Here is a 22,417-nt window from a genome sequence, read left to right on the forward strand (position 1 = left end):
TCCCATTTCGAAGAATTACGGTACGTTATAATAATCGGGAATTTTGACTGGGAGAGAGAGCTTTAATCGCGGACAATATTTTCCTAATCGAATAGAGAATGTAAATTTTTTTTTTTCCTTTGTATATTGAATTGAATTGAATTGAATTTATTCAATTTAATTTACATGTGAGATAGATTTTTTTACATACACGCGCATAAATTCCGCATAAGAGTACTTGAGTACGTAGTACTTGATCTCATCTGGAAAGAAAAAATTAAATTAAAAATTAAACTAAAAATAATATTAACAAACTATATGTTAAGGTATGACTATTGAGTTGCGTGCTATCTCTGTTTCAGTTCTCTCATTCCTGTTAAGTTATCGTAGAATTATTTTTGCCACATGTGTGTATCGATGACATTTATTATACATTTTTTAATATTCTTCCCAGATATATACAAGATGAATTTTTGAAAAATATAAAATGCGCGTGTCTACGATTATATACGGATACGAGAAAGTGTACGAAACCGTTAGAATTCTAGGTCGTGTAAATCGGGCTTGCTTACGGTGCGCTTTTCGGAGGAGGACAGCGCGCTCGCGCGCTCTCCGGCAAACGGGTATGCAAAGGAGAAGGAGAAAATAAGAGAACCGGCGAGAGGATGCTGCGAGAGAAGAAGAAGAAGAAGAAGAAGAAGAGTCGCCGCGCCTCCCTACCATCGGGATACGGCCGTATCCTCGGCCTCCGACACTGACACGAACGCGGGCTCTCTGGCTTGGCCATATGCCTGCCTGGCCCCGCGCGATCGTACGGTGGTGGGCTACTGCAACGATGGTGCCACCGCTGTGATGGTGGTGATGGTATGGTGGTGGTGGTGGTGATGGTATGGTGGTGGTGGTGATGGCGGGTAGGAAATTACGGGGAACGCGCTTTTAGGCGAGCGTCCGTAGTAGTCGTGTCCGAGCCGCGAGAGGAAGCGGGCCTTCGCGTCCGTTACGAGGGAGAAGACCAAGATTTCCGTTTCGCCTCCGATGCGCGAGCGAAGAAAACGCACGCTCCTTCCGCGCGACATTCCCGAACGAGTGCCGTAAAAAGTCCGCGGGTCCGGGAAAGCCCGATATTATTCTCGCCCCGGGTCTCCCCGCTCGCTCGGCGGGCTCCGCCATTGACAGTCACGAGCACGTGTGTGCGGTGCGTGAGTGCAGCAACGACGGCGGCGTTCGTCTCTCGTAAAGCGAGCGCTCGCTCGGAATGTCAATGGTGCGTACGTAAAGAGGAGGACCGCATTTTTGTTCGTGTGTGCATTTCTGCGTGTTGCGTATATTGTTCTCGGTCAGTGACAGATCGACCAAGGCGCGGGGAGAGTCCTTTAATACACGGGGAGCCCTACTAATCAATCTGATCGAGAGAATACAGCGTGGATATCTCGCGCGCGTCCAGATTCATGGCGTGTTAGTAACTGACGGTGGAACAAAGTGTCGTTCGACGTGTCGGGTTTACGAGGGAACGAAGCGCGGAGGGATCACGCACGCCGATCATACGCACGCACGCACGCACGCACGCACGCACGAAAGAACAAACGATCGCACGCACGTACGCAAGCACGCACGTATGAAGCACGTCCCATGGCTACCGGATTGGTAAAGTGGTGGCGAGCAAGGTTCCTCGCCGGCTACAGACCCTTTTCTGGTAATGATTCCTTCTGCCTCTTCTGGAGAACGCATGCCCTTCTTTCCGCAGCGATATCGAGATTCGTCGAAGAGAAAGAAGAATGTTATTTAAATCGGAGTCGCGAGAAAGAGAATGTTTACTTCCGTTAAATTCTCATACTACGATATAGCAGAATCTTTAATCTTAATACAGGATGTCTGTTCCTTCGACAAATCTGCATCTTTTTTACCTGGAAAAATTGGGGGATCAATGGAATTTTAATTTGGAATTCGAGGAATTTTTTTTTAATTCTTTTTTTTTTTTGATAATTTTGATCTTTATATTGTAAACAGTCGACAATTTGTCAATAAGCGATGAATTATGTCTCTTTAAAATGTATTATAAACAGGATTGGGTAGTAACTAGTTAAACAATTAAAAGTCAAGTTAAAAAGTTGAAAAATTAATAACTTTTAATTAATCTTAAACTATGTTAACTTTTAACTTAAACTAGTTATTCTTAAATGCATTTACGTAAATTTATTAACCCTTTTATATATATATATGTATATATATTAAGTTGAAATAATAAAAATTAATTATTACATTAATTAAAATAATTATTTTTAATTAATTTCAAACGTGTCAACTTTTAACTTAAACTAGTTATTCTTAAATGCATTAACGTAAATTTATTGATCTTTTTTTTTATATATATATAAGTTGAAATAATAAAAATTAATAATTACATTAATTAAAATAATTACATTAATAATTACATCAATATTAAAGTCGTGTGAAAATGATTGATCGTAATGCAATTATTTCATTTGTCGTACAATAAGTTTGTCGAATGTGTGCCGATTCGCTAAAGAATTAACTTTTAATTTTGAGTTAATAATTTTTTAACTTAATTTTAACTTAGTTAATTTTTGGGTCATTAACTTTAAACTTAACTTTAGTTAAAAAAAAAAAAATATTAATATACCCAACCCTGATTATAAATATATATCTCCATGTGTATATGTGTTTCTGTTTATATATTCAATGTCTTAACGAAATATTGAATATGCTATACATATTCTTTATTATGATTTTTCTCTTAATCTGGTATTTTGAATAAAGATATCTGAAAAATCAAAAGGAACCTTCAAGAAATTTGTTTACAAGATGAGAATAGACACACACCCTGCTGTTAATAAATCTCTAGTTAAATCATATTAAAGAAAAAATTTCGTTATTGGCTTCGTTTCACTTGTAAGGGGGAAAAAAAAAAAATCTTTACATGTGAAAAATACGCGATATCTTTATATCGTTTATATGGATAAACTTATCGAGGGGAAGATAATATCGAATTGTATAGCGTTGCCTCGCTTCGCTTTGTGAGTCATCCTCACCATTTCTCGTACGAGCGATTCTTTTTACCTGACACTTTAGAAAGCTTTACATCTGACCGACATCTGGTTGCGCTCGAGCTTTCATGCCGAAAGTCATTCGCTCGTATTGTCGGTCTAGCTTTCGACCTTGACGAGACGCCGGAAAAATTTACGAGACAGTTCTTGGAAGAGAAATAGATTACCGTTTCACTTATAAATAACAGCGGTAGATACGAAACAAAGATGAAACGGGATCGAATATCGATAAATTACAGTTTTCATTTCTCTCCCGTTCCGTTAAACGACGTTTGACAGAATCAGCTGATCGACAGAATCACGCGTGCGGTATTTTTCTAAAAATTAAAATTATTTATACGCAACTATATAGCTGTTATTATAATATGCATCGTGTTTATATACAACGTCTTTGAACGCGATTACTTTAGCGATGACACAATATACTTGTTCGCGACGATGAGAAGACGCAATTTAATTGCGAGAACAATTGTCACACATAAATATAACACTGACAAGATCGCCTTATAAAAAAGAATGCTATACGATTTATACGAATAAAAATGTTTCGCCCTCTTTCAAAATTATTACAATAAGGAGAAGAATTTAAAAATATACCTTTGAAAAAAATCAGGAAAGTTCTTAAAGAATGGCGGGAAACGAAGAGACGAGGGGAACGGGGGGGAAAGAAAAAAGTAATCGCCGAGTTCGAGTGGCGCCTATACAATCAATCGTATCCTGCCGCGAAAGAACGACCGTCATCAGAATAATGCTAAAATACTATAGAAGTGGAATGCCACGTGGTGTTCACGTCATACTTACATTTTTCTTGGCTTTTTGACCCATGTCTACAAATCTACCGTTTGTCTTGTATAACGTAACGTTGAAAATAATACGGAAGTTATGTGCGTTTTTGATAATAAAATTTATATATATATATAATTAAATATTTCTTACATATAAACTTTTTTAAATAATATCTATTAATTTAATTTTCAATTTTTTTTTTCATTTTCTTATATTTCGACGTATACGAATCTCGATATCGCTCATTTTTGTAATAATTGCATGATTAGTTATTAAAATAATTTAATGTGAATTTTCTAGAACAATCGATCGATTCTTCATATCATCGACACCCCTATTTCTTTCCGTATTTTCAATATAATATATTTTTCGCATATATATCTTTTGCGCATTTTGCTCTTTCACTCACTATTTATCACTTGGCCAATATGCATATAACGAAAATATCGTTATAATCTAATTTTCACTCTTATATCCGATTGTTATATCCTAATAAAAAAAATCTTGATATAAAATACAATATTAAAAAAAAAAAAAAAATTACACACAGATATTTATCAAGTATTTCATAGTACATAGAGTATCTTGAAGTCATGGAGTTGCTGCAACTTCTGAGAATGATATATCGCGGATATTCGTTAGTTTTCTACTTTGGTAATAATTTATAACACGCGAGTATCAAATTTCGTGGGCAAGTTTGTGCGTTGCACTTAACACGCACGCACATACAATACACGCATATATTCGTCCGCATTCGAGTTTAACAACTACGTTTATCGTACGTATGGTACATCCGTGCTCTGTACCCGTTAGGTGGGACGAGTTTATGACCCATTACACAATGGTCGGCGATAAAACCAAAGCTTACAATACGGAATATATATATATATATATATATATAAAAAGCTATTCAAGGTAACGTGTCGGCACGCGAATTTAAAACGCGATTTGACATTAAATTCTTTCGTACGTCTTTTTACGTCGCGTAAAAATGGCTTATGCAGTTTGCTTGTAAATATATAAAAGTTTATCATTGAGAATAAATTGAAATTAAAAAGGAAATAAAGAATAATATAAATTGAGATTGTAGAAAAATATAGAAACTTGTAAGTAGAACTATAAATAAAAGTTACTATAGAAATTGTGTTATTCGAAGTTTCAATTTCTGCAACCTTGGGATACGCGAAAGATCGGCATCAAAATTCGACTGGCTAGAGCTCCAGCTGCTTTTCCGGTTACTAGCTTACGAAAGGTTTCCTCACCCCCCCCCCCCATCCCCCACCCCTCAACAGAACACCGTACGAGCGGCGGCGTGCAGAGAAGCGGTAAAAATATCGCCCCTGCGCCAAACACGCCACGGGTGCGGATGTGCCGGCACATCTCGTGTCAAATGCCGCCTTTTATTCACTCCCTCCCTCTTTCGCATGAAGCTAAAATCGCGCGAGCGAAATGGCTTTCCGATCGCACGTTGCATCGTCTTGTGTGAAACATAAAAAAAAAAAAAAAAAAAAAAAAATCCCCCCGATTCTAGTTGCAAAAGAAGAAAAAAGAAAGAAAGACGAAAAGCGCAAAAATACGATGACGTAAATCGAATAAAGTTCTGGGAATAGTGCCCTTGCATAATGAGCCTTTCTATTGTTTGCTCGCAGTTGTGGGAACTAACACGGAAGGTAGCGATTCCGAGGACTTGCTGACGGGGGTCCCGACGACCTGCAACGTCTCGTCACCGCCGACGACGGAGTCGCAACCGACTTTAATTTCTGCCGCGGAGCCGCCGCAGGTAGGGGTTGATGGCCCGAGCGTACCTGCAGCAGGACCTACCGGTAATGACGAACAGCCTACTTGCGGTACAACGAAACAACTTAGTTTCGAGGTGAAATATTTTAATTTATATATCTCGATAGGGAAGAGAGAGAGAGAGAGAGAGAGAGAGAGAGAGAGAGAGAGAGAGAGAGAGAGAGAAGATGGAGATTTGTAGCAAACGACACGTCGCGTAATTACTCGAGGACACACACACACACACACACACAAAATATTATATTAATGTATAAAATATATTATATAAATATATTATATTAATATATATGTATAAAATATTATATTAATTTGTCACAATTGTTTGATAAGTATTTTATAGTTCAATATTTATTTTCTCCTTTTTCATTTTTTGTATGATGTCAATATTACTGTCAATATTTTTGTAACGACACACATACAACTTATATTCCTTTCATTTATCTATATAACTTGTCTAATATTTTTAACAAATTTCCTACGCATGTAAGACTGATTATTTTATAACAGAAAACGTACCCGTTTATTCTTTGAAAATGATGTAAATGCAACTTTTTAAATTGTGATAAATTGCACTTTTGATTTTAATAAGATTTTTCAATGCTTTCGAAATAATTAATAATAACCAATAGTTATTATCAATTATAGTCGATGAAAGTTCTTAAGAAATTTCATCATTCTTATACAAACGTCTAAACGAAAAATATGATAATATTTATTATGTTATATTTACAACTCACAAGCTATTTGCTCTTTATCAAGATCTTTTTTCAATACTTTCTATTATCCGTAAAATTACCAACTACAAATTACGTTTTATCTATTGTAGTTTATTTTATTATTATTATTATTTTTTTTTTTTAAACCACTCGATCTCAGTTTTGAGTCGCTTGAGTATAATCTGATTCCGTTCTTGTTACAGGAATTCGAATGCGACGTGTCGGTCGCGGAAGGTGACAGGAGGCGACAGGAGTTCTCTTTCACCCTGTACGACTTCGACGGCCACGGGAAGATCACGAAGGACGACATAGCCGGCCTGGTGACCACCATCTACGATACGCTGGGCGCCTCGATTCAAGTACCGCCGTGCGGCAGTAAGACGATCAAGGTGAAGCTGACGGTGTCCCCGGATCAGCGGACCAGCAGCAGCAGCAGCCAGACGCCCCGCAATCCCGCCACCGGCGCTTGTTTCGCAAATGCCACGCAAACGTCGCAGACGACGACGTTGCCCGGTGGCCAGCAGCAGCACGCCTCGTCGTCCTGTTGCCATTTGAAGCACGCCATCCCGTGCGGCCATGCAACCGCCGCCCCGACGCGTGTCACCGCCCGGCATTGCGCGAGCAGAGTTCCTAGAAGGAGGAGAGCGACGCGGTATCGTTGTCAGGTGAGAGACCTACATTCCTCGTATGCCCACGTACATACGTATATGTATAATAAATTGGCCGACTGTCTCGCGAGCCGACGACGAGATGCCAATCTCGTTGAGTATATAAGGTAAATATAAATGGGCGCCTCTCCACGCACAAAGAGATTTTCTTTTTCTTAATCATTTACCAAATATTTTTATAGATTGAATATTTTATCGAGATATCTTTTCCTATGTATTTCTTATCATCTTATCTATTAGAAATAAATTCTTACGTCATCTTATCCGAGAAACTTGGTCGTCGCGTCATTTTTATGTCTGTTTTATCCATTATCGTTTTCGTCGTAGACTGAGCGAAAAGAAGTGGAGACCCACAGCGAGGACGAGGACGATAATACCCGTGCAAATCGAGTGCAGCAGGAAGAGCTGCGCAGAAGAGTCGGTCCGGTGCCCCATTTACCATCTCCCTATTCAAACAGCTCGGAGGGTGATGTGAGCGACGATAGTGACACTTCTCCCGCGTTCTCACCATTAACGCCTCTTCTTACGACGAATCAGAGGAAACGCAGTGGTGCTCTGCAAAGACAACAATTATTAGAGATTATTCAGGCTAACATGGAAAAAAATAATCTCAGTTTTCACACATCAAGGTTCATCAGTTTTATCAAATTACAGCATGAAATTCATTATTAAATTATGAAAATTTATTAACTTTTGTCGGATAGATAATTAACATTGGGATAATCTCTTAATATTCTTGAGAATTTATTATTCGTAGAGGAATACTTTCAAACTCCATAAAAGATCATAAAGATGTCAACCGATGGTTATAGACAGAGTTTATTATTTTATCTGCAGGAAACGGCATCAAAACGAGCAACCGCGCATTCCGTCTCATAGTCCCCATCTAGGAACCTCGAATCACAATAACCAAGACTGTCAAGCATCTGCGGAGCCTCGTCAAGCGACTACCAACTACCACAAACCGATCCGGGAAAGCGCAACAACTCATCATTCCGCGCCGTTTCCCAAAACATCGGCGAAATCGCGGACGGCGAATCTCAGGAAAACACGGCACACGACACCGAGGAATAACGCGGTACATTCCTCCCAGACGACGTACCAGCCGATGCTGAATCGTAACGTCGCACCGACGACAATAGTCTACAACGATACGCCGCAAAACACGACTGCCAGCAACACAACCCACCGCAACATCGTTAATCTCATGCCCAACAACAATCAGCAAACTGCCAATCATCAGACAATTACCAATAATCACAACAATTTACAGCGCAACGATGCACAGTTCGTTCCTTCGCAACAGTGCGGTAGATCCAAGAAGCATCAGCTGAAGCATGCAACGCGAGAGCAAGACCAGGCCAGAGCGATGGCGCAGGTCGTGCGTTGGCTTGAACGCGAATTCTCGCAGAACGCGGTGGCGGCCACGTCCAGCCGTAGGCATGTTCATGAGCATATACACCATCATTATCATCACTATCACGCCGAGGCTCTGGTCTAATTGACGATCACGTAAAGTCTTTTTCTATTTTAAACGTCTCAGATTTTTGGAAAAGCTTTATCTTGCTATTATTTTGATATCCTGGAGATAATTTAATATTTTTCAAATAGCGTCGTAAGACGTTTTATTTTCGAGCTCATATATATATATTAGTCGCTATAAATTATTTAAAAATATCGTATGCGTCCTCGGTATATAAATTATTCATTGAATCTCCAGTTTGTTTTTTTTGTACAAGACAAACTGTGTAATTTGTATATGTATATCGCATCGTTCGATTATATATTTATATTCCTAGTGTTCATACGCGAATAATGGTGATGCGTCATCACGTGTTTTTATTCTAATATAAACGACTGAGTTCCCCCTCCCTCCGTCTTTTATCGAAAAATACGGCATATTGCGATGTTCTTCGATATTGCCTTTGTTATGTAAATTTAAAAGCATCATCTAGACAACATGAGAAATTTCTTTATACTTTTCTATATAGCAAATGATGATGCGCAATTTGTTTAAAATTATTGGGGAGGACGTGTGCGAATTAAATGTACTATTTGCGCGAGTTTTTCCTTGAGCAAAGGTATAGTTACTATAAAAGATCTCAGGCTTACAATTGATCTACGATGAGACAAATGCATTTCAGGATACATACGTGGGAATATTTCGCATGTGTTGTAGGAGTAAAAATTACATTTTTACTCGGAAAAGAAAAATGCAGACGTTCCTTTTCACACACAAACTGACGGTAAACTACGGCTACCCATCGTTGTACATAAAGTATCCCAAAGAGAATCCTTCCTTCAGTATACAATACGATTAAGAGAAACAAACGGTCTAAAGTCGTAATGATTATAAAAAAAGCAAAGCAGTTCGAAACACACGGTCTCTCGTACGAATGTTCCTGTAATCAGAGATTGATATAATTCTCTTCGCCGAACGTAATATTCCTCGGGCGCAAGTTTAATGGTGCTTGTATTATATAATATATTTTCTAGCGAATACCAAGTATATAAATATGAAACCGGAATTTGCCCATAAATGGCCCTAGCTGTCAATGTAGTTACCGTCAAACCGCGTCATCTGATATCTGATAAAGATTTTCAACTCACAACAATACAAGTTTCATACAACAGCATAGTTTTTAATAGCGTTGAACATGTCGAATTTTGTATCTAGAAACTACGATTTGCGGACAGCATTGATTTTCTGTTACCATTTGAAGAAAACTGCTGCAGAATCGCATCGAATGCTTGTCGAAGCTTACGGTGAGCATGCTCTTGGTAAATCACAGTGCTTTGAGTGGTTTAAAAAATTCAAAAGTGGCGATTTTGTCGTGAGAAACGAAGAACGTGGAAGAAGGGTGTGATCTATTATGAGCTGCTAAAACCTGGCGAAACCGTTAATACTGAACGCTACCGACAACAAATGATCGATTTGAATCAAGCTTTGCGTGAAAAACGACCAGAATATCAAAAAAGGCAACGCAAAGTGATTTTGCTTCATGATAATGCACCATGACACAGAACAAAACCGGTCAAGGAAACGATTGAGGCGTTTAGTTGGGAAATACTTTCGCATGCGGCTTACTCACCAGACTTGGCTCCATCCGATTAACTACTTATTTGCATCGATGGGACACGCACTTGTTGTGAGCAGCGCTTCACTTCTTACGAAAATGTACGAAAATGGCTCGATGACTGGTTTGCCTCAAAGGAACAACAGTTTTTTTGGCATGGCATCCACAAATTGTCAGAGAGATGGGAAAAATGTATAGCTAGCAATGGGCAATACTTCGAATAAAATATTTTTTATCATTTTCATATAAACATACAATAAACTTGTATTTTCTATACAAAAATTCCAGTTTCATATTTATATACCTGGTTATATACATGGAATTTTTTCGGTAAAGAAATGTTTCATTCTCTCGTATATATACAGAGCGTTCTTATACGTTTGTCGCGCAAGCGGATTGTTCCATCATTTTAAAATACTCCTCTTCGGCGGAAATATACCGAGGCACATGTGTAGGAAATAAAACAAAATTTTTAATTAGGCTTTAGAAGAAGACAAGACGATATTCTACGATTAATTTCACGCGTGCGATTAAACTTTAATAAGATTTCAATTCAAGGTGTGTATAGAGTTATAAAGATATAGCGTTGAAAATTGAAAAACTTGCGACAAAGAATTTATCTGAACGCTTTCGCGCTGAGAAAAATCTGACATTTTCAAGAATAATGTCTCGGAATAAGCCGTGTATATCTCGCTAGTCCTAAATTACGACAAATGAAGTTCTATCGTTCATCCGCAAAGTACGATGGATATACAGAAAGAGAGTGACCATTGAAATTCTTATTCTAGTGCCTTGTAATCTACAATTACTTGCGAACATTTTGGTCTTCTTTCTGAAAACCTCATCTTTTTACTACATATGTGAGTCAAGAGTCAAGTTCGTCCCGTATTGGACATTAAACTGTATTATTAAGATTCGCGCGTCATTTTGCTATTGTAAAACTCGTTGCGAGAACTTGGGAGATCGTTGTTACAGTTATTGAAACGGCGATTATTTATCACCGGTAACACGCGCGCGATGTAACGCGTGTGGACGCGAGTTATGCGTGAATGTCGACAATATCTCTCGATCAACAAGGAGAAAAAAGTATTACGATTACCTTTAGCGCGCGTATTAGCGCAATTAATATTAAATGCAACTAATATTAAGATTAGATACACTGAGAGAGAAAGAGAGAGACAAATATGTAAGGGTCTTCGATAATATTATGTTGCGAATCATGTAATTTTATATATTGATATATATATATATATTTGTGTAGATATTTTCTGTAACTTTTTTTCTATTGATATTTATTAAAACATGTTTTTATACATTATATCACTCGTATTTATCTATCGAATGCATAATATTTGCATAATAATATCCTGGAAATCATTAGAATTTTTTAAATTTGAAATTAACTCGTTTTCTCCGCTCAATTACAATAGAAATAAAGCGATAAAAAAAATTGACTTGATGAGAAACGTCATTTTGTATATACACGCGAGGAAAATGAATATCAAATTCGTGATTTTTTTCCCAAGTGTAATATATCGTTCCCGATGATTTTTTTTTCGCGAAATTGAAATTCTTAAATTCCACAAGAGATTGGGTGATAGAAATTTAAAAAAAAAAGAAAAGAAAACGATTCGAGGGACGCGTCGTCAAATATCGCTTTAGCTTCGAAAGAATTGTTGCACGCAATATTTCTGGACGTCACTTTATTATACATACATAACCAAATGACCTTTGTACAAAAAACACTTTTGTGTATCTGCGTTAAATTTTCGACTTACCATCGAGAGAGCGTGAACTGCGTGAAGAGTAAATACATATCTCACCCTTTAGTGTCCGAGAAATCGGATCGGTCGTAAAATGCTTATCTCTTATTGTTACGATTATCCTACAAGAAGAGATAAATCAACTCTCGTCGAAATCAGAGATGAAGAAACTCCTCTCCGGGGAGGGAGGCGGTGGGGGTGGGGGGTGGGTGGGAAAGGAGAGGACGTTTCTTTCTTTACAAACATACTTTAAGTTCGCCAGTTGAAATAGCACGAGACGCGCGAAAATTGCATCAACCAGGCAAAACTGGATACAAAAGCGCAAAAAAAAAAAAAAAAAAAAAAAAAAAAAAACTGATGAATTAATCGGTTATATAATTATACATCGTTTTTTCACATTTTTAGCAGTATCCCTTCCCTTTCTTCGACCTCTCGAAAATTATTAACTCTATCATGTATCGTATGTCCTTATCACACTCATATCTTTTTAAAAAATTGCACACAATTAAAAAAAAAAAATTATTACAATCCCGCAATACTAAGTAAAAATAAAATTATTAAAATTACAATATAATTTTGATCAATAAAAATAAATTTGAGAAACTAAGAGATCTCTGATTGTCTCGGAATCAACGAATGACTTAAAAGTCAAAGGATCGGTATAATCGAGGCATATTCGCGCATGACAGAGTTCATAATACAATCCCGCGCTCTTTATCGCGGATGGAATCGCAAGAGACGCAAGATACAAGCTAAAACTAGAGAAAGAAAAAGAAGGAGAATTACGCGCACGTGCTCGCTTATATATAAAAATTTTCTTACCGCGATCGAGAGCGAAAGAAAAAGAATCGCCCCCGTTTACGAAGAAACTATCGCAAACCTATCGCCGATCCGCTCTCGTGGGAGTCCGAACAAGTTATGTATATGTACACGTTGTACTTGAAATTGTCGCTACAGTAACAGAGAATGGACAGAAAAAAAAATTAATAAAAAAAAATAAAGACGCAAAACGGTGCGAGAGAGAAAAATGACTCACTTATAATCCTACATATACATATACCATAATCGATATATGTCAACGGATATTATATACATCGTACAGTTGGATTATTTGATTACCTTAGCAAATCAGCTTCCTAAGCGCTTATATTTAATATGTAATATCTAATAAAAGCTAATGTTAAGACACTTAATCGTTACGCGAGTCAAAAATGCTCTCCTAATCGATTTACAGAATTTACTTTTAATGCTTTTCTTATAGTTTCAGATGCGAGCGCGCGACAAACAATGTCAAATCCGATCGATGATAGATACGTTCGTTCTTATCTATGTGTAAGAGTTATCGGGGATACGACCTTAGGACGAAATTATCGTATTCTACGTGGAATCCACGTAGGAATTCGGCAAATGAATTATATCTATAATTGGGAAAAATCATTTCTCGCGCAACGTTTCGTACTTGAATTATATTTCATTAAACATATCTTAATCGTATTATATTCTAATAAAGTCAGGGGGACTATTATATATATATATATATAAAGAACATGTGTGATTTCTCCTCGATAGAAGCTGCGTAAATTAATGAGACGAGTTTATCGTACATGCCTTATACGCCGACAATTACACGTAATTGCATTTACCGATTGCACGTTGTTGTTGACGATCGCGTTCGTTTTGAGAAAAAAGAAAGAAAGAAAAACGCGCGTAAGCATCTCCCTAAAGCGTAATCGAGTAATAATAATAACCATAATAATAATATGAGCAAGTAGAGTTTTCTGTATGTGCTGATATTGTTATATTAGAACCCTTCACTAAATTTATACAGTATGCGTATATTTCTCAAATACAATATGCAATGGACCAAATACGACAGGATTGATATCTCACTCGCGTGTATCCCCTTTCAAGAATTAAACCCACCTTAATCATTTAGTTATGATAATTATATCGTACCCTATTTTTTTTCGAACGGAGGTCGATATGCCAGTTTTTTTTTTTTTTTTTTTTTTTGGCTTTTTGTGTCCTCTTTCTTTTCTTAAACAGCATATTTGAAGTCGAGTCATGTTTGTACTCGACGTTCGCCAATGTACAGCGCCCGTCGAAAAATAAAAAGCGAATATCGAGGATTGCATTATTACTCGATCAATGGAAAGCGCGGGTGCAAATTACGTGCTAAGCAAATTGCAACGTGATCGCCCGTGTAATTTTACTCTCAAAATACCGCAAGAGAGATTCTCTCTTTTCCCGGTTACATTCGTATGCACAATTTTGATTATCTAATCGCTTTATGTACACGTGTCTAGGCGAAATCAAGCAAGGAAACGTCAATATTCTTAACGGCCGATGTATAAAATACGTTTACACATATCCTGATATTGAAATCTTAATCAAAAGAAACCCGTTAGCGTCCTCGTTAGCGTAATCGACAACGTACGAGCACTCATTCGCTCGTACTCGAACTTGTCGATAGTATAACGTTATAAATAATCTATCTGCTTTATAATAAGATTCTCATATACTTCTACTGTATACTGTTATAGAGTAAAAAAAGAGGGGAAACAAATATATATATATATATGTCACATTACACAATACACAAACAAACAATGCACATTTTAAATGTGGCTCTCCTTCTCGTAAAGAAACGCTGACATATGTTTGCGTTCTTCGCAACGAATGTACGCCGACGCGATATAAAATGTATGTGTTACATTAAAATATATATATATGAATTTAATTTTGCGCGAAATATATATATATATGTGTATGTGTGTATATTTAAATCATAATCGTCTAACGTATATTATTAAATATACACTTCGTCACATCATAAATGACGAAATTAAAATTAACACGTACATCATAATAAATCAAAAATTTATACAGTTAGATTCAAGACTTAGTATTCTAAATAAGTGCTCTGTTTCATTCACTTCTTCTAAAATTACATCTATGTGGCTAAATCGTAATAATGTGGCACCACTCTCTCGCTCGTTCTCTCTCTCTCTCTCTCTCTTTGTTTAATATGAACCCTGCGATTTTACAATGATGGGCCGCAAGTGCAAATTCAAGAAACTATAAGCAAAACGTGCTACTTTCCATTCGCGAATCTTTCGTGAATCCTTGACTCGACAAGGAGACAATTCAGGGCACTTTACTCTGCCTGTCTTTATATAGGCGCTGAACCATTTTTGCATGCTATTTTTTTAACAGCAAGGTTTCAGCATAATGTACAGTAATGTATTGTACTTCGAGATCCTTTACCGATCGATCGAAGATTAACTCGGGAGATCGGTAACTCTCGAGATTGTTCTCGTTTTCTTTGTCGATATTACATTTCATTTTTCTGTATCCTATTCTCTCTCTCTTTTTTTCTGTTTTACAGATACATATAATTCCCACCCCTCCCACACATGTATATTTGTACATAGTGTATATATCATATCCAATGGAAAGTGTACATTAAAATTAACTGAATCACGTACGGTTCACTCACAACATCAAAAATAGACTATTGCAAGAGTGCATTAGTATGTGACACCCTGTAGATTAGTTATTACTCAACTCAAGGTACCGTTCCCACACATTCCATGACTTTCTTCTCCTGAAGGAGTCTGAGACGTAGACGATATGTACAAATTTTGTATGATATCACAATATCGCTCGCATAAATCTCTGAGTCTTTTTTTTCCTTATCTTTAACTTTTAACTTTTCTTTTTTTTTTTTTCAAATGCGACTTGACGAATCAGAGACACAAGTCGTTGATCCCGTATCATTGAACTATAATATTATCGCAACACATGATACATTTAAGAATCTCGAAATCCGTATATATGTATATATTACATAACAAATTGATTGCAATTTCAAGAGGTGTACCACACGTACATATTGCCTACGATACAGACTCGGCTGTAACTATAGCATAAAAAAGCAACGTTAAGTTAGTTTTATGCTCGACCGCGCGGTTTCTTTCTTGGAGAAGGCGCCTCCTCGCTCGAGAGAACGCCGGTGGTAGCGGCCACGCGCTTCGGACGCCCTGCCATTTTATTGGCTTGTTGTATAACTTGAGCAGAACCTTTAAATTGATTGTGCGTCAGTAAGATGTTTCTATTTGGTCAATTTAATAACCATATGGAATGTATACCGTGTCAAGAGTATAGATTATTTTAAAAAGTATCTTACAATATTTTATAATCTTGTAAACAACTAGAATTTTGATAAAATTTTGTTTCCGCAATAAACTATGTTTAAAAAGATAACGCACAAACAGATAATTCGTTTAAATATGTACATATATAAAATTATTTACCTCCGAGTTTTGTTCTTGGAATTCCCCTGATGCTATTGTTACTTTGTTGTTTGCCGTTTTTTTTCAAGTCTAGTTTCTTCAACTCTGCATTATTTTTGGCATCTGCCACGGAAATATTGGTGGTGGGATTGACAGTGGTTGTACTAGTAGTAGTAACACTAGTAGCAGCAGCAGCAGCAGCGATAGCAGTAGTAGCAACCGCTGGAGCAGTATTAACAGTGGTGGTGATGGTAGCAGTGGTTGTAACAGCAGCATTAGTAACAATGTCATTGCCTAAACTATTGCCAGATTTTGTGCTTCTATTGAGCGCTCTCTCTGCTCTGCTAGTGCCTTTCGCAACGGATTTGGCAATTGCCAATGCCTTATTAACCGATCGTTTCTTTGCGCGGGTTGCCTTGGACGTTTTTCGATTTCGATCCGATTCTTCCTCGTCCGCGTCATCATCCGAGGAACTTGCAGCTCTTTTAGACTTTTTACGCTGGTTTGGCTTTTCGTTATGCAAGCCTTTTCTTCTCTTCAACTGCGACTCATCTTTATAAAGGGATAAATCCACTAGAAAAATAACAACATTATGATTTATATATTATCCGTCTAAGACAAATAGTGTCATATACACATAATAAAATTATTAAGAGTATTTAATTATTATTTTGAACTATCAAGATTACTTACATCCATCAGGATGCTCCTCCGTAACTCGAGGTTTCTCAGACACTCCAGCCTCAACATCGATAGCTCGTTTCAAGATATTTTCTGTACGTAGCAACTCTATTCGTGTTAACCAGAATTTATGCTTGTCGACTTTATTTAGATTCAGATTTGTTAATATACAATCAAAATCTGAAAATTAAACGATAAAATTAAAACAGATAAATAATAATACACACGCTACATATCCCTCTAACACAACACATGAATGTATTAGTAATGTTACAAATTCAAATATTTGATCATACCTATGGTATCATAGAAATCTGGTGAATAGAATTCACCATTGGTTTTATCTTGAGATAGCCAACGTATGCGAATACGTCTGCTTGATTTATAGATATTTTGCATTGCTTGACAGACATAAAAGCTCCCCTCGGCATTCCTCACAGCCAAAAATTCGTTTCTAACAATAAAGATTTAATTACTCAATTTATGCTTACAAAAAACAAATGCAAAAGTATTAAATTAAAGATTTTTTATAAGATGAAAAATATATATGTGTTTGTGTGTGCTTACTTGTAAAATACAATAAGTTTATCATCAGCAGCTTTAGAACTTGGAGTCTTGTTGAGGCTTTTGACTAATAAAGCAATCTCTGGTAATGGGCTTTGATAGGGTTGTGTTTGAATCCGGTTTCTCTTGGGTTTACTTGCTCCATCGGCAACTGCAGCAGATGCTTTCAAGTCTTTCAATTCTCTAGATTTTCGTTTAGTTGTCTTTGGAGAGGTAGTGACTTTTGCATCAGGTTTATATGTACTAGTTAATGTTGCAGCAGCATTATCGTTTGGTACTTTCAAACTCTGATTTGTAGGTTTGGCCTTTGGAACTTCATTCTTTGCTTGTACATCTTCTGGTTTGTGCGGAGATTGTTTTATATGTACAGGTGTATTAACAGCTTTGCCATCAGATTCTTTTGATCCATTATTTACAGGAGCCTTTTTTTCTTCAACTTTATTTTGTGCCGGTGTGCTTAGCGCTATAAAAATAAAGTTAATGTTGTACATAAATATGAGTTTTGCATTTTGTCTTTCTTCGTACGCGATATAAGTTTAAATTTAAATTTTGTCTTTATACTTTAAATTTATACTTTGCTCATCATTTATATTATATTTTGTCTCCTACATACTTATTATGTCAAATTTTATCTTACAATATTGTAAAGCGATTAAAGTACACAAATACACATCAACATGTACAGTTATAATACAAAATAAACAGTACTCTATTGACAGTTGTAAAATGTAGTTAAGTAATATCTTTCTAGTAAAATAATTTTTGTTTACTCGCATTTGCAAGTAATATGTTACTTACGAGTACTCGATGGAAAATCCATTAAGGATGTCAGAACCTGTTCCGGTTGTATTTCGCACGGTTGCTCTTGAGCAGGATTTTCAGGACTTAAATTGTTGTTTCTATTAGATTCATTTTGTTTTGTAACAGCAGGCATGTCTTGCTCAGTTTCCGTCTTTGTAATCTCCACACCGTTTGGGATCAATTTTTCAGTTTCAGGCTCCTCCATATTGCTACCGATGTATGGTGGTGTCTGATACACTGACGGTCTATGATCCTGTACCAGACTAAGTGGTTGACTGGGTGGTTGTAGGGTAACATAGCTCAGACCGGTTCCCGTCAAGGGTTTCATCGATCCGGACTCTGATCCTGGTACCACTTTCTGTGCCATGGCATTCATGGGAAGCATGAAGTAGCTGATAGAAGTTGGCGATGTTCCTATTCGAGATATTGTTGATATTAAGATTAATACATAAGCTATTATTCGATCAAAGAATTAATCTTTCCTATTTATTTATATAAAATGAAAGAGCGGCTTTTACTTTATCATTATGTATTTAATAACGCATAGATGCGTATAAAGCAGTGAATAAAATAATCATTTTATAATTAAATCATCTTATATACGTCAAATCATGTTTAGTCATAACATAATATCAATTGCATGTAGTTAAACAGCATCGTATAGTTGTAATCGATACAAAAAATACTAGATTTTCAACTTGTGTGTAACGCAATATTACTCGTATAGTTACAACTTGCTAATCCGCGATTACTCTGCTAATTAAGCTGAATATGTTAAAAGGATCTCGTATCTATTGCTATTTGTGAATATATCGGAGCAATTGAGAGACAAAAGAAACAAAAAAAATCACACGATAATACAAAGTTTATATAACACAATTATCATCGCGAGTACACACATTGTACCGCTCCACTCTCTTCTGCACATTCCTACATAGTAGACTAAGCAATCAACAATTTTATTGTAGATACAACGCCGCGTAAATAAAGAAGAGAGCGATATACATTAATAAATCGCTGATAATCGCGAGGAACGACGCGAACGCGGGGGCGGAGGACACGCACCCGAGAAAATCGGGTGCGTGGCGAAGAAAAGGCAGCGAGAAAATCGAGAAAGGCGGGATGTACGGGACACACGAAGGGGCGGGAGGGGGAGGATAAGCGGTGAGGAGAGAGAGAGAGAGAGAGAGAGAGAGAGAGAGAGACATAGAGAAAGAGAGAGAGAGAGAGAAAGAGGAGAGGGATGGAGGGGGGTAATTAAAGGAGTAAACATAAACACGGGCGAGAATTTTCATCGCGGGGGAAACGCAGCTGGCGGTGTAGAACGACGGCCTCGCGACGTCTATTACCTGTGTATCCGCAGCGCGGGGTGCGAGAGGGTGGCAGCCGTTCGTATAGGAATACAAGCCCAAGTGGGGTCCCCCCGTCCGGGAGGTTGACCGCTCTCTCTCTCTCTCTCTCTCTCTCGGTGTGTGCCAACGCACACGGGTTAAGAGGCCCGTACGCACTGGACTACGCTTGGCCGGCACGACGCAGTGAGCCCGGTCGCGCGTCTATCATTTCCCTCGTCGCTCTCGCGCCATGACGATGATTGTTAACCGCGAGGAAACGAGGGCGGGAGATGGGGGGGGAGGGGGCGGGCACACGCGACACGCGAACTCCTCGAGACCAACAAAAAGCAAAGAGCGGGAGCGTAGCCGCGAGGGAGAGTTCCGCGCTTTCTTCGACACGATGGCCCCTGATTTTACCAACGGGAGAGCGAGCAGGAATGCCAGTCGTTAGATGGCGTCGGACGCCATGCGTAATCGCGACTCGCTCCCTGTCGTCCGCGCGTCCCGATTGGCCGTCGTTAAAGGTAAAGGGCGATTCGCATCGAACGCGAGCGAGCCTTCGAGGATGGGGAGAATGATGCGTTTCGTAGAAAAGGATATATACACAAGGATGGATCGCCCTCTTTATCTTAGCCGATTCGCCGATTGGTTGACGCTGTTGTAGTATCGTAGGTCAAAAATATCGGCTTCGTAAGTATTTGACGGATTGGAGAAAAGATAAGTAATTCATTAATCATTTTTAATCTCACTGTTTAAATTCATAAATAAAAACCGAAACATTTCCCCTAGGAACTGCATATCGCCGTGTATTGAAAATTTCTAATGTTTTTAGTTCAGATAATACATATAATGTAAAAGGAGACGAAGATCCACCCGCGAGTATATACACGTCTCTTTTTAAATCTAACCCCAATTTTCTATAGGGTCACTGCTCGAATGCTCCAATAATACTCATTGGACGCGAGCAGTGACACAGCCATTATCGATAATCGTATATATATATATATATATATATATATATATATTGTTCGGTTTGAATAACGATCAAGTAATAATCGAATAAATTGCATTTACCATGAATTATAAGTTTACGGAAGTTTTTTTACGTCTCTCTCTCTCTCTCTCTCTCTCTCTCTCTTTCTCCGTGAACGGAAATTGCATTGATTTTTGAGAGGAAGTTTAGTTTAGCGAATATATTTTTATTTGCGTTGCTTTCGAAACGGTAATGTCATGCGCATGCGCCAACTCTGTCATTTCCGCCCATGCGCAAAGTCGACAGTTTCCGAAAGCTCTCCTAACCTGTAATATCTGTATGTGTATTCTTGCATAAACAAACATTGACAAATCTTATCTAATTTTCAACAATCTACGAGGGTCAGTAAGAAGGAATAACAATAATATTTTATCAAATTAATAAAATTATATTTCTATAAATTAAATTTTATTAAAGGAGATGATTTGAGTACCGAAAGTAATAGATGCATGTCTGATATAATGATGTAATACAAATTGTTATGTATTAAAAATTAAATTAATTCTCTTGATATTAATTTTTTTAGGATATTTTCTTAGGAAAGTGAATTATATATACGATTACATTCTAATAGAAGCAAGATGAATATCCCACCGATTCAACAGCAGGGAGCTATGGGAGTAGGACAAATGGGACAATCGGTGAATCCTCAAATGTCTCAGAATCAACAGCAGGCGCAACAGCAGCAGCAACAACAACAACAAGTCCAACAGCAGCAGCAGCAACAACAAGTTCAACAGCAGCAGCAGCAACAGCAAACCCAAGATAAACTGGATAACATATCTAAAGTGAAATCCCTGGTTGGACCTTTAAGAGAATCTCTTGGCGTAGCTCTCAAAACCGCGGCGCACACCTTACATCAAAACAGTTTGGTCGATGTAGGATCCATGAAGGGTATAGATCAGCCTGATCATCGATTCAACAAGCATATGGAAGAATTTTACTCCATTTGCGATCAAATAGAACTGCATCTGAAAACCTCCGTAGAGTGTCTATCGCAGAATAATAGCTCGCTACGATATCTACCAATGTCTGTTATAACAAATCGTACCGACACAGTGAGTACGCAAGAGGGACCGGCGCTATCTTATCCACAGTTCTTGATGACCGTGCGCGCGCAAGTGGCATATGCACGAGACATTCACGACGCTCTCATGTCTCATGCTCGTGCAATATCGTCTGGAGAACAATCTTAATTGCATGAATTTGTTTAGAGAAAAATATTTTTAATGCTCAGGAAAATATAAAACATAGGGGAAATAAAGTGTAAAGATTGTAATTATATACTAATTTATAAATATAAGTTCTTTAAAATATATAAGTATTGCTATTAATAAAATATTTAAATTGTAAAATATACCTTTTTATTATGTAATTAATATATAGTATGATATTATATATATGTGTGTGTGTGTGTGTGTGTGTGTGTATATTTTGAAAGAGAGAGAGAAGTGCATTTTGTAAGAAAATATTGTATATTCTAACATATATATATCTTCAAGTTGATACAGATATGAAAACTATATCTAATATTGCAGATTTAATTTATAAAAGTATTCTGTCCAAGTTAATTTATAAAAGTATTTTGTCCAGGTAATATATATTTTTACATAAGACATCGATCATTCGTCGACAACTGCGAATGCATTGGAATTTAAAAATTCCATGTACCAGAGTACTCGAGGATGAAAATCGTTGTAGAGAAAAGATCATTGGATACTCTCTCAAGGTAGTCAATTACCGAGAGAGATGTATCGAACGTTTCGTGTGACAGCTTAACGCCGTTAACGTCTCATTAGAGTTCCGCGAATGACCTTCGCCTAAGGGAGGGAGTTTCCCTCGGCGGCGAAACGATTAATGC

The 22,417-nt window shown here is 37.4% G+C and overlaps 3 protein-coding genes across 10 annotated transcripts; 2 read left to right on the plus strand and 1 right to left on the minus strand.

The window, feature by feature from the left end:
- The first annotated feature begins 829 nt into the window (after positions 1 to 829).
- On the plus strand, positions 830 to 8,679 carry Nkd (naked cuticle). Of its 2 annotated transcripts, none has more exons than XM_070293501.1 (5): positions 830 to 1,434; positions 5,480 to 5,703; positions 6,547 to 7,008; positions 7,339 to 7,640; positions 7,849 to 8,679. In XM_070293501.1, the coding sequence occupies exons 1-5, from the start codon at positions 1,428 to 1,430 to the stop codon at positions 8,510 to 8,512; spliced, it is 1,659 nt and encodes a 552-aa protein (XP_070149602.1). In that variant the 5' UTR covers positions 830 to 1,427; the 3' UTR covers positions 8,513 to 8,679. The 2 variants fall into 2 exon arrangements, with proteins under 2 accessions (XP_070149602.1, XP_070149601.1); XM_070293500.1 differs by having other exon boundaries at positions 830 to 1,672; positions 7,849 to 8,678.
- On the minus strand, positions 6,361 to 19,991 carry LOC138932030 (uncharacterized). Of its 5 annotated transcripts, XR_011446725.1 has the most exons (8): positions 19,542 to 19,991; positions 18,190 to 18,606; positions 17,395 to 17,854; positions 17,124 to 17,281; positions 16,840 to 17,007; positions 16,168 to 16,719; positions 7,266 to 7,566; positions 6,364 to 6,973 (listed from the first exon to the last, which is right to left on the minus strand). XR_011446725.1 is itself a non-coding variant. In XM_070293497.1 (7 exons), the coding sequence occupies exons 2-7, from the start codon at positions 18,575 to 18,577 to the stop codon at positions 7,535 to 7,537; spliced, it is 1,758 nt and encodes a 585-aa protein (XP_070149598.1). In that variant the 5' UTR covers positions 18,578 to 18,606; positions 19,542 to 19,991; the 3' UTR covers positions 6,361 to 7,534. The 5 variants fall into 5 exon arrangements, 4 of the variants coding, with proteins under 4 accessions (XP_070149598.1, XP_070149595.1, XP_070149597.1 ...); XM_070293497.1 differs by having other exon boundaries at positions 6,361 to 7,566; XM_070293494.1 differs by lacking the exons at positions 6,364 to 6,973; positions 7,266 to 7,566 and adding an exon at positions 14,715 to 15,933 and having other exon boundaries at positions 19,542 to 19,989.
- Positions 19,797 to 22,186, plus strand: LOC138932036 (mediator of RNA polymerase II transcription subunit 29-like). 3 transcript variants are annotated; one of them, XM_070293507.1, is made up of 2 exons: positions 19,797 to 20,213; positions 21,131 to 22,186. In XM_070293507.1, exon 2 carries the CDS (start codon positions 21,138 to 21,140, stop codon positions 21,750 to 21,752), a length of 615 nt encoding a protein of 204 aa, XP_070149608.1. In that variant the 5' UTR covers positions 19,797 to 20,213; positions 21,131 to 21,137; the 3' UTR covers positions 21,753 to 22,186. The 3 variants fall into 3 exon arrangements, with proteins under 3 accessions (XP_070149608.1, XP_070149606.1, XP_070149607.1); XM_070293505.1 differs by lacking the exon at positions 19,797 to 20,213 and adding an exon at positions 20,241 to 20,897 and having other exon boundaries at positions 21,083 to 22,186; XM_070293506.1 differs by lacking the exon at positions 19,797 to 20,213 and adding an exon at positions 20,241 to 20,897.
- Positions 22,187 to 22,417: the final 231 nt, after the last annotated feature.

This window comes from Polyergus mexicanus, unplaced genomic scaffold, assembly GCF_030449975.1.
Source record: "Polyergus mexicanus isolate NDT 795.1 unplaced genomic scaffold, iyPolMexi1.0 SCAF_3, whole genome shotgun sequence".
Lineage (NCBI taxonomy): Eukaryota > Metazoa > Arthropoda > Insecta > Hymenoptera > Formicidae > Polyergus > Polyergus mexicanus.

What these genes read in the sequence shown, in the direction of transcription:
- LOC138932030 (XM_070293494.1), bottom strand. Translation starts at nt 18,577, where the DNA reads ATGCTTCCCATGAATGCCATGGCACAGAAAGTGGTACCAGGATCAGAG. An exon ending in GGATTTTCCATCGAGTACTC is followed by an intron (nt 17,855 to 18,189) that starts GTAAGTAACATA and finishes TTATTTTTATAG; the next exon opens with CGCTAAGCACACCGGCACAA. An exon ending in GGAGGAGCATCCTGATGGAT is followed by an intron (nt 16,720 to 16,839) that starts GTAAGTAATCTT and finishes TTATTTTTCTAG; the next exon opens with TGGATTTATCCCTTTATAAA.
- Nkd (XM_070293500.1), top strand. Translation starts at nt 1,609, where the DNA reads ATGGCTACCGGATTGGTAAAGTGGTGGCGAGCAAGGTTCCTCGCCGGC. An exon ending in CGGCTACAGACCCTTTTCTG is followed by an intron (nt 1,673 to 5,479) that starts GTAATGATTCCT and finishes GTTTGCTCGCAG; the next exon opens with TTGTGGGAACTAACACGGAA. An exon ending in CGACGCGGTATCGTTGTCAG is followed by an intron (nt 7,009 to 7,338) that starts GTGAGAGACCTA and finishes TTTTCGTCGTAG; the next exon opens with ACTGAGCGAAAAGAAGTGGA.
- LOC138932036 (XM_070293507.1), top strand. Translation starts at nt 21,138, where the DNA reads ATGAATATCCCACCGATTCAACAGCAGGGAGCTATGGGAGTAGGACAA.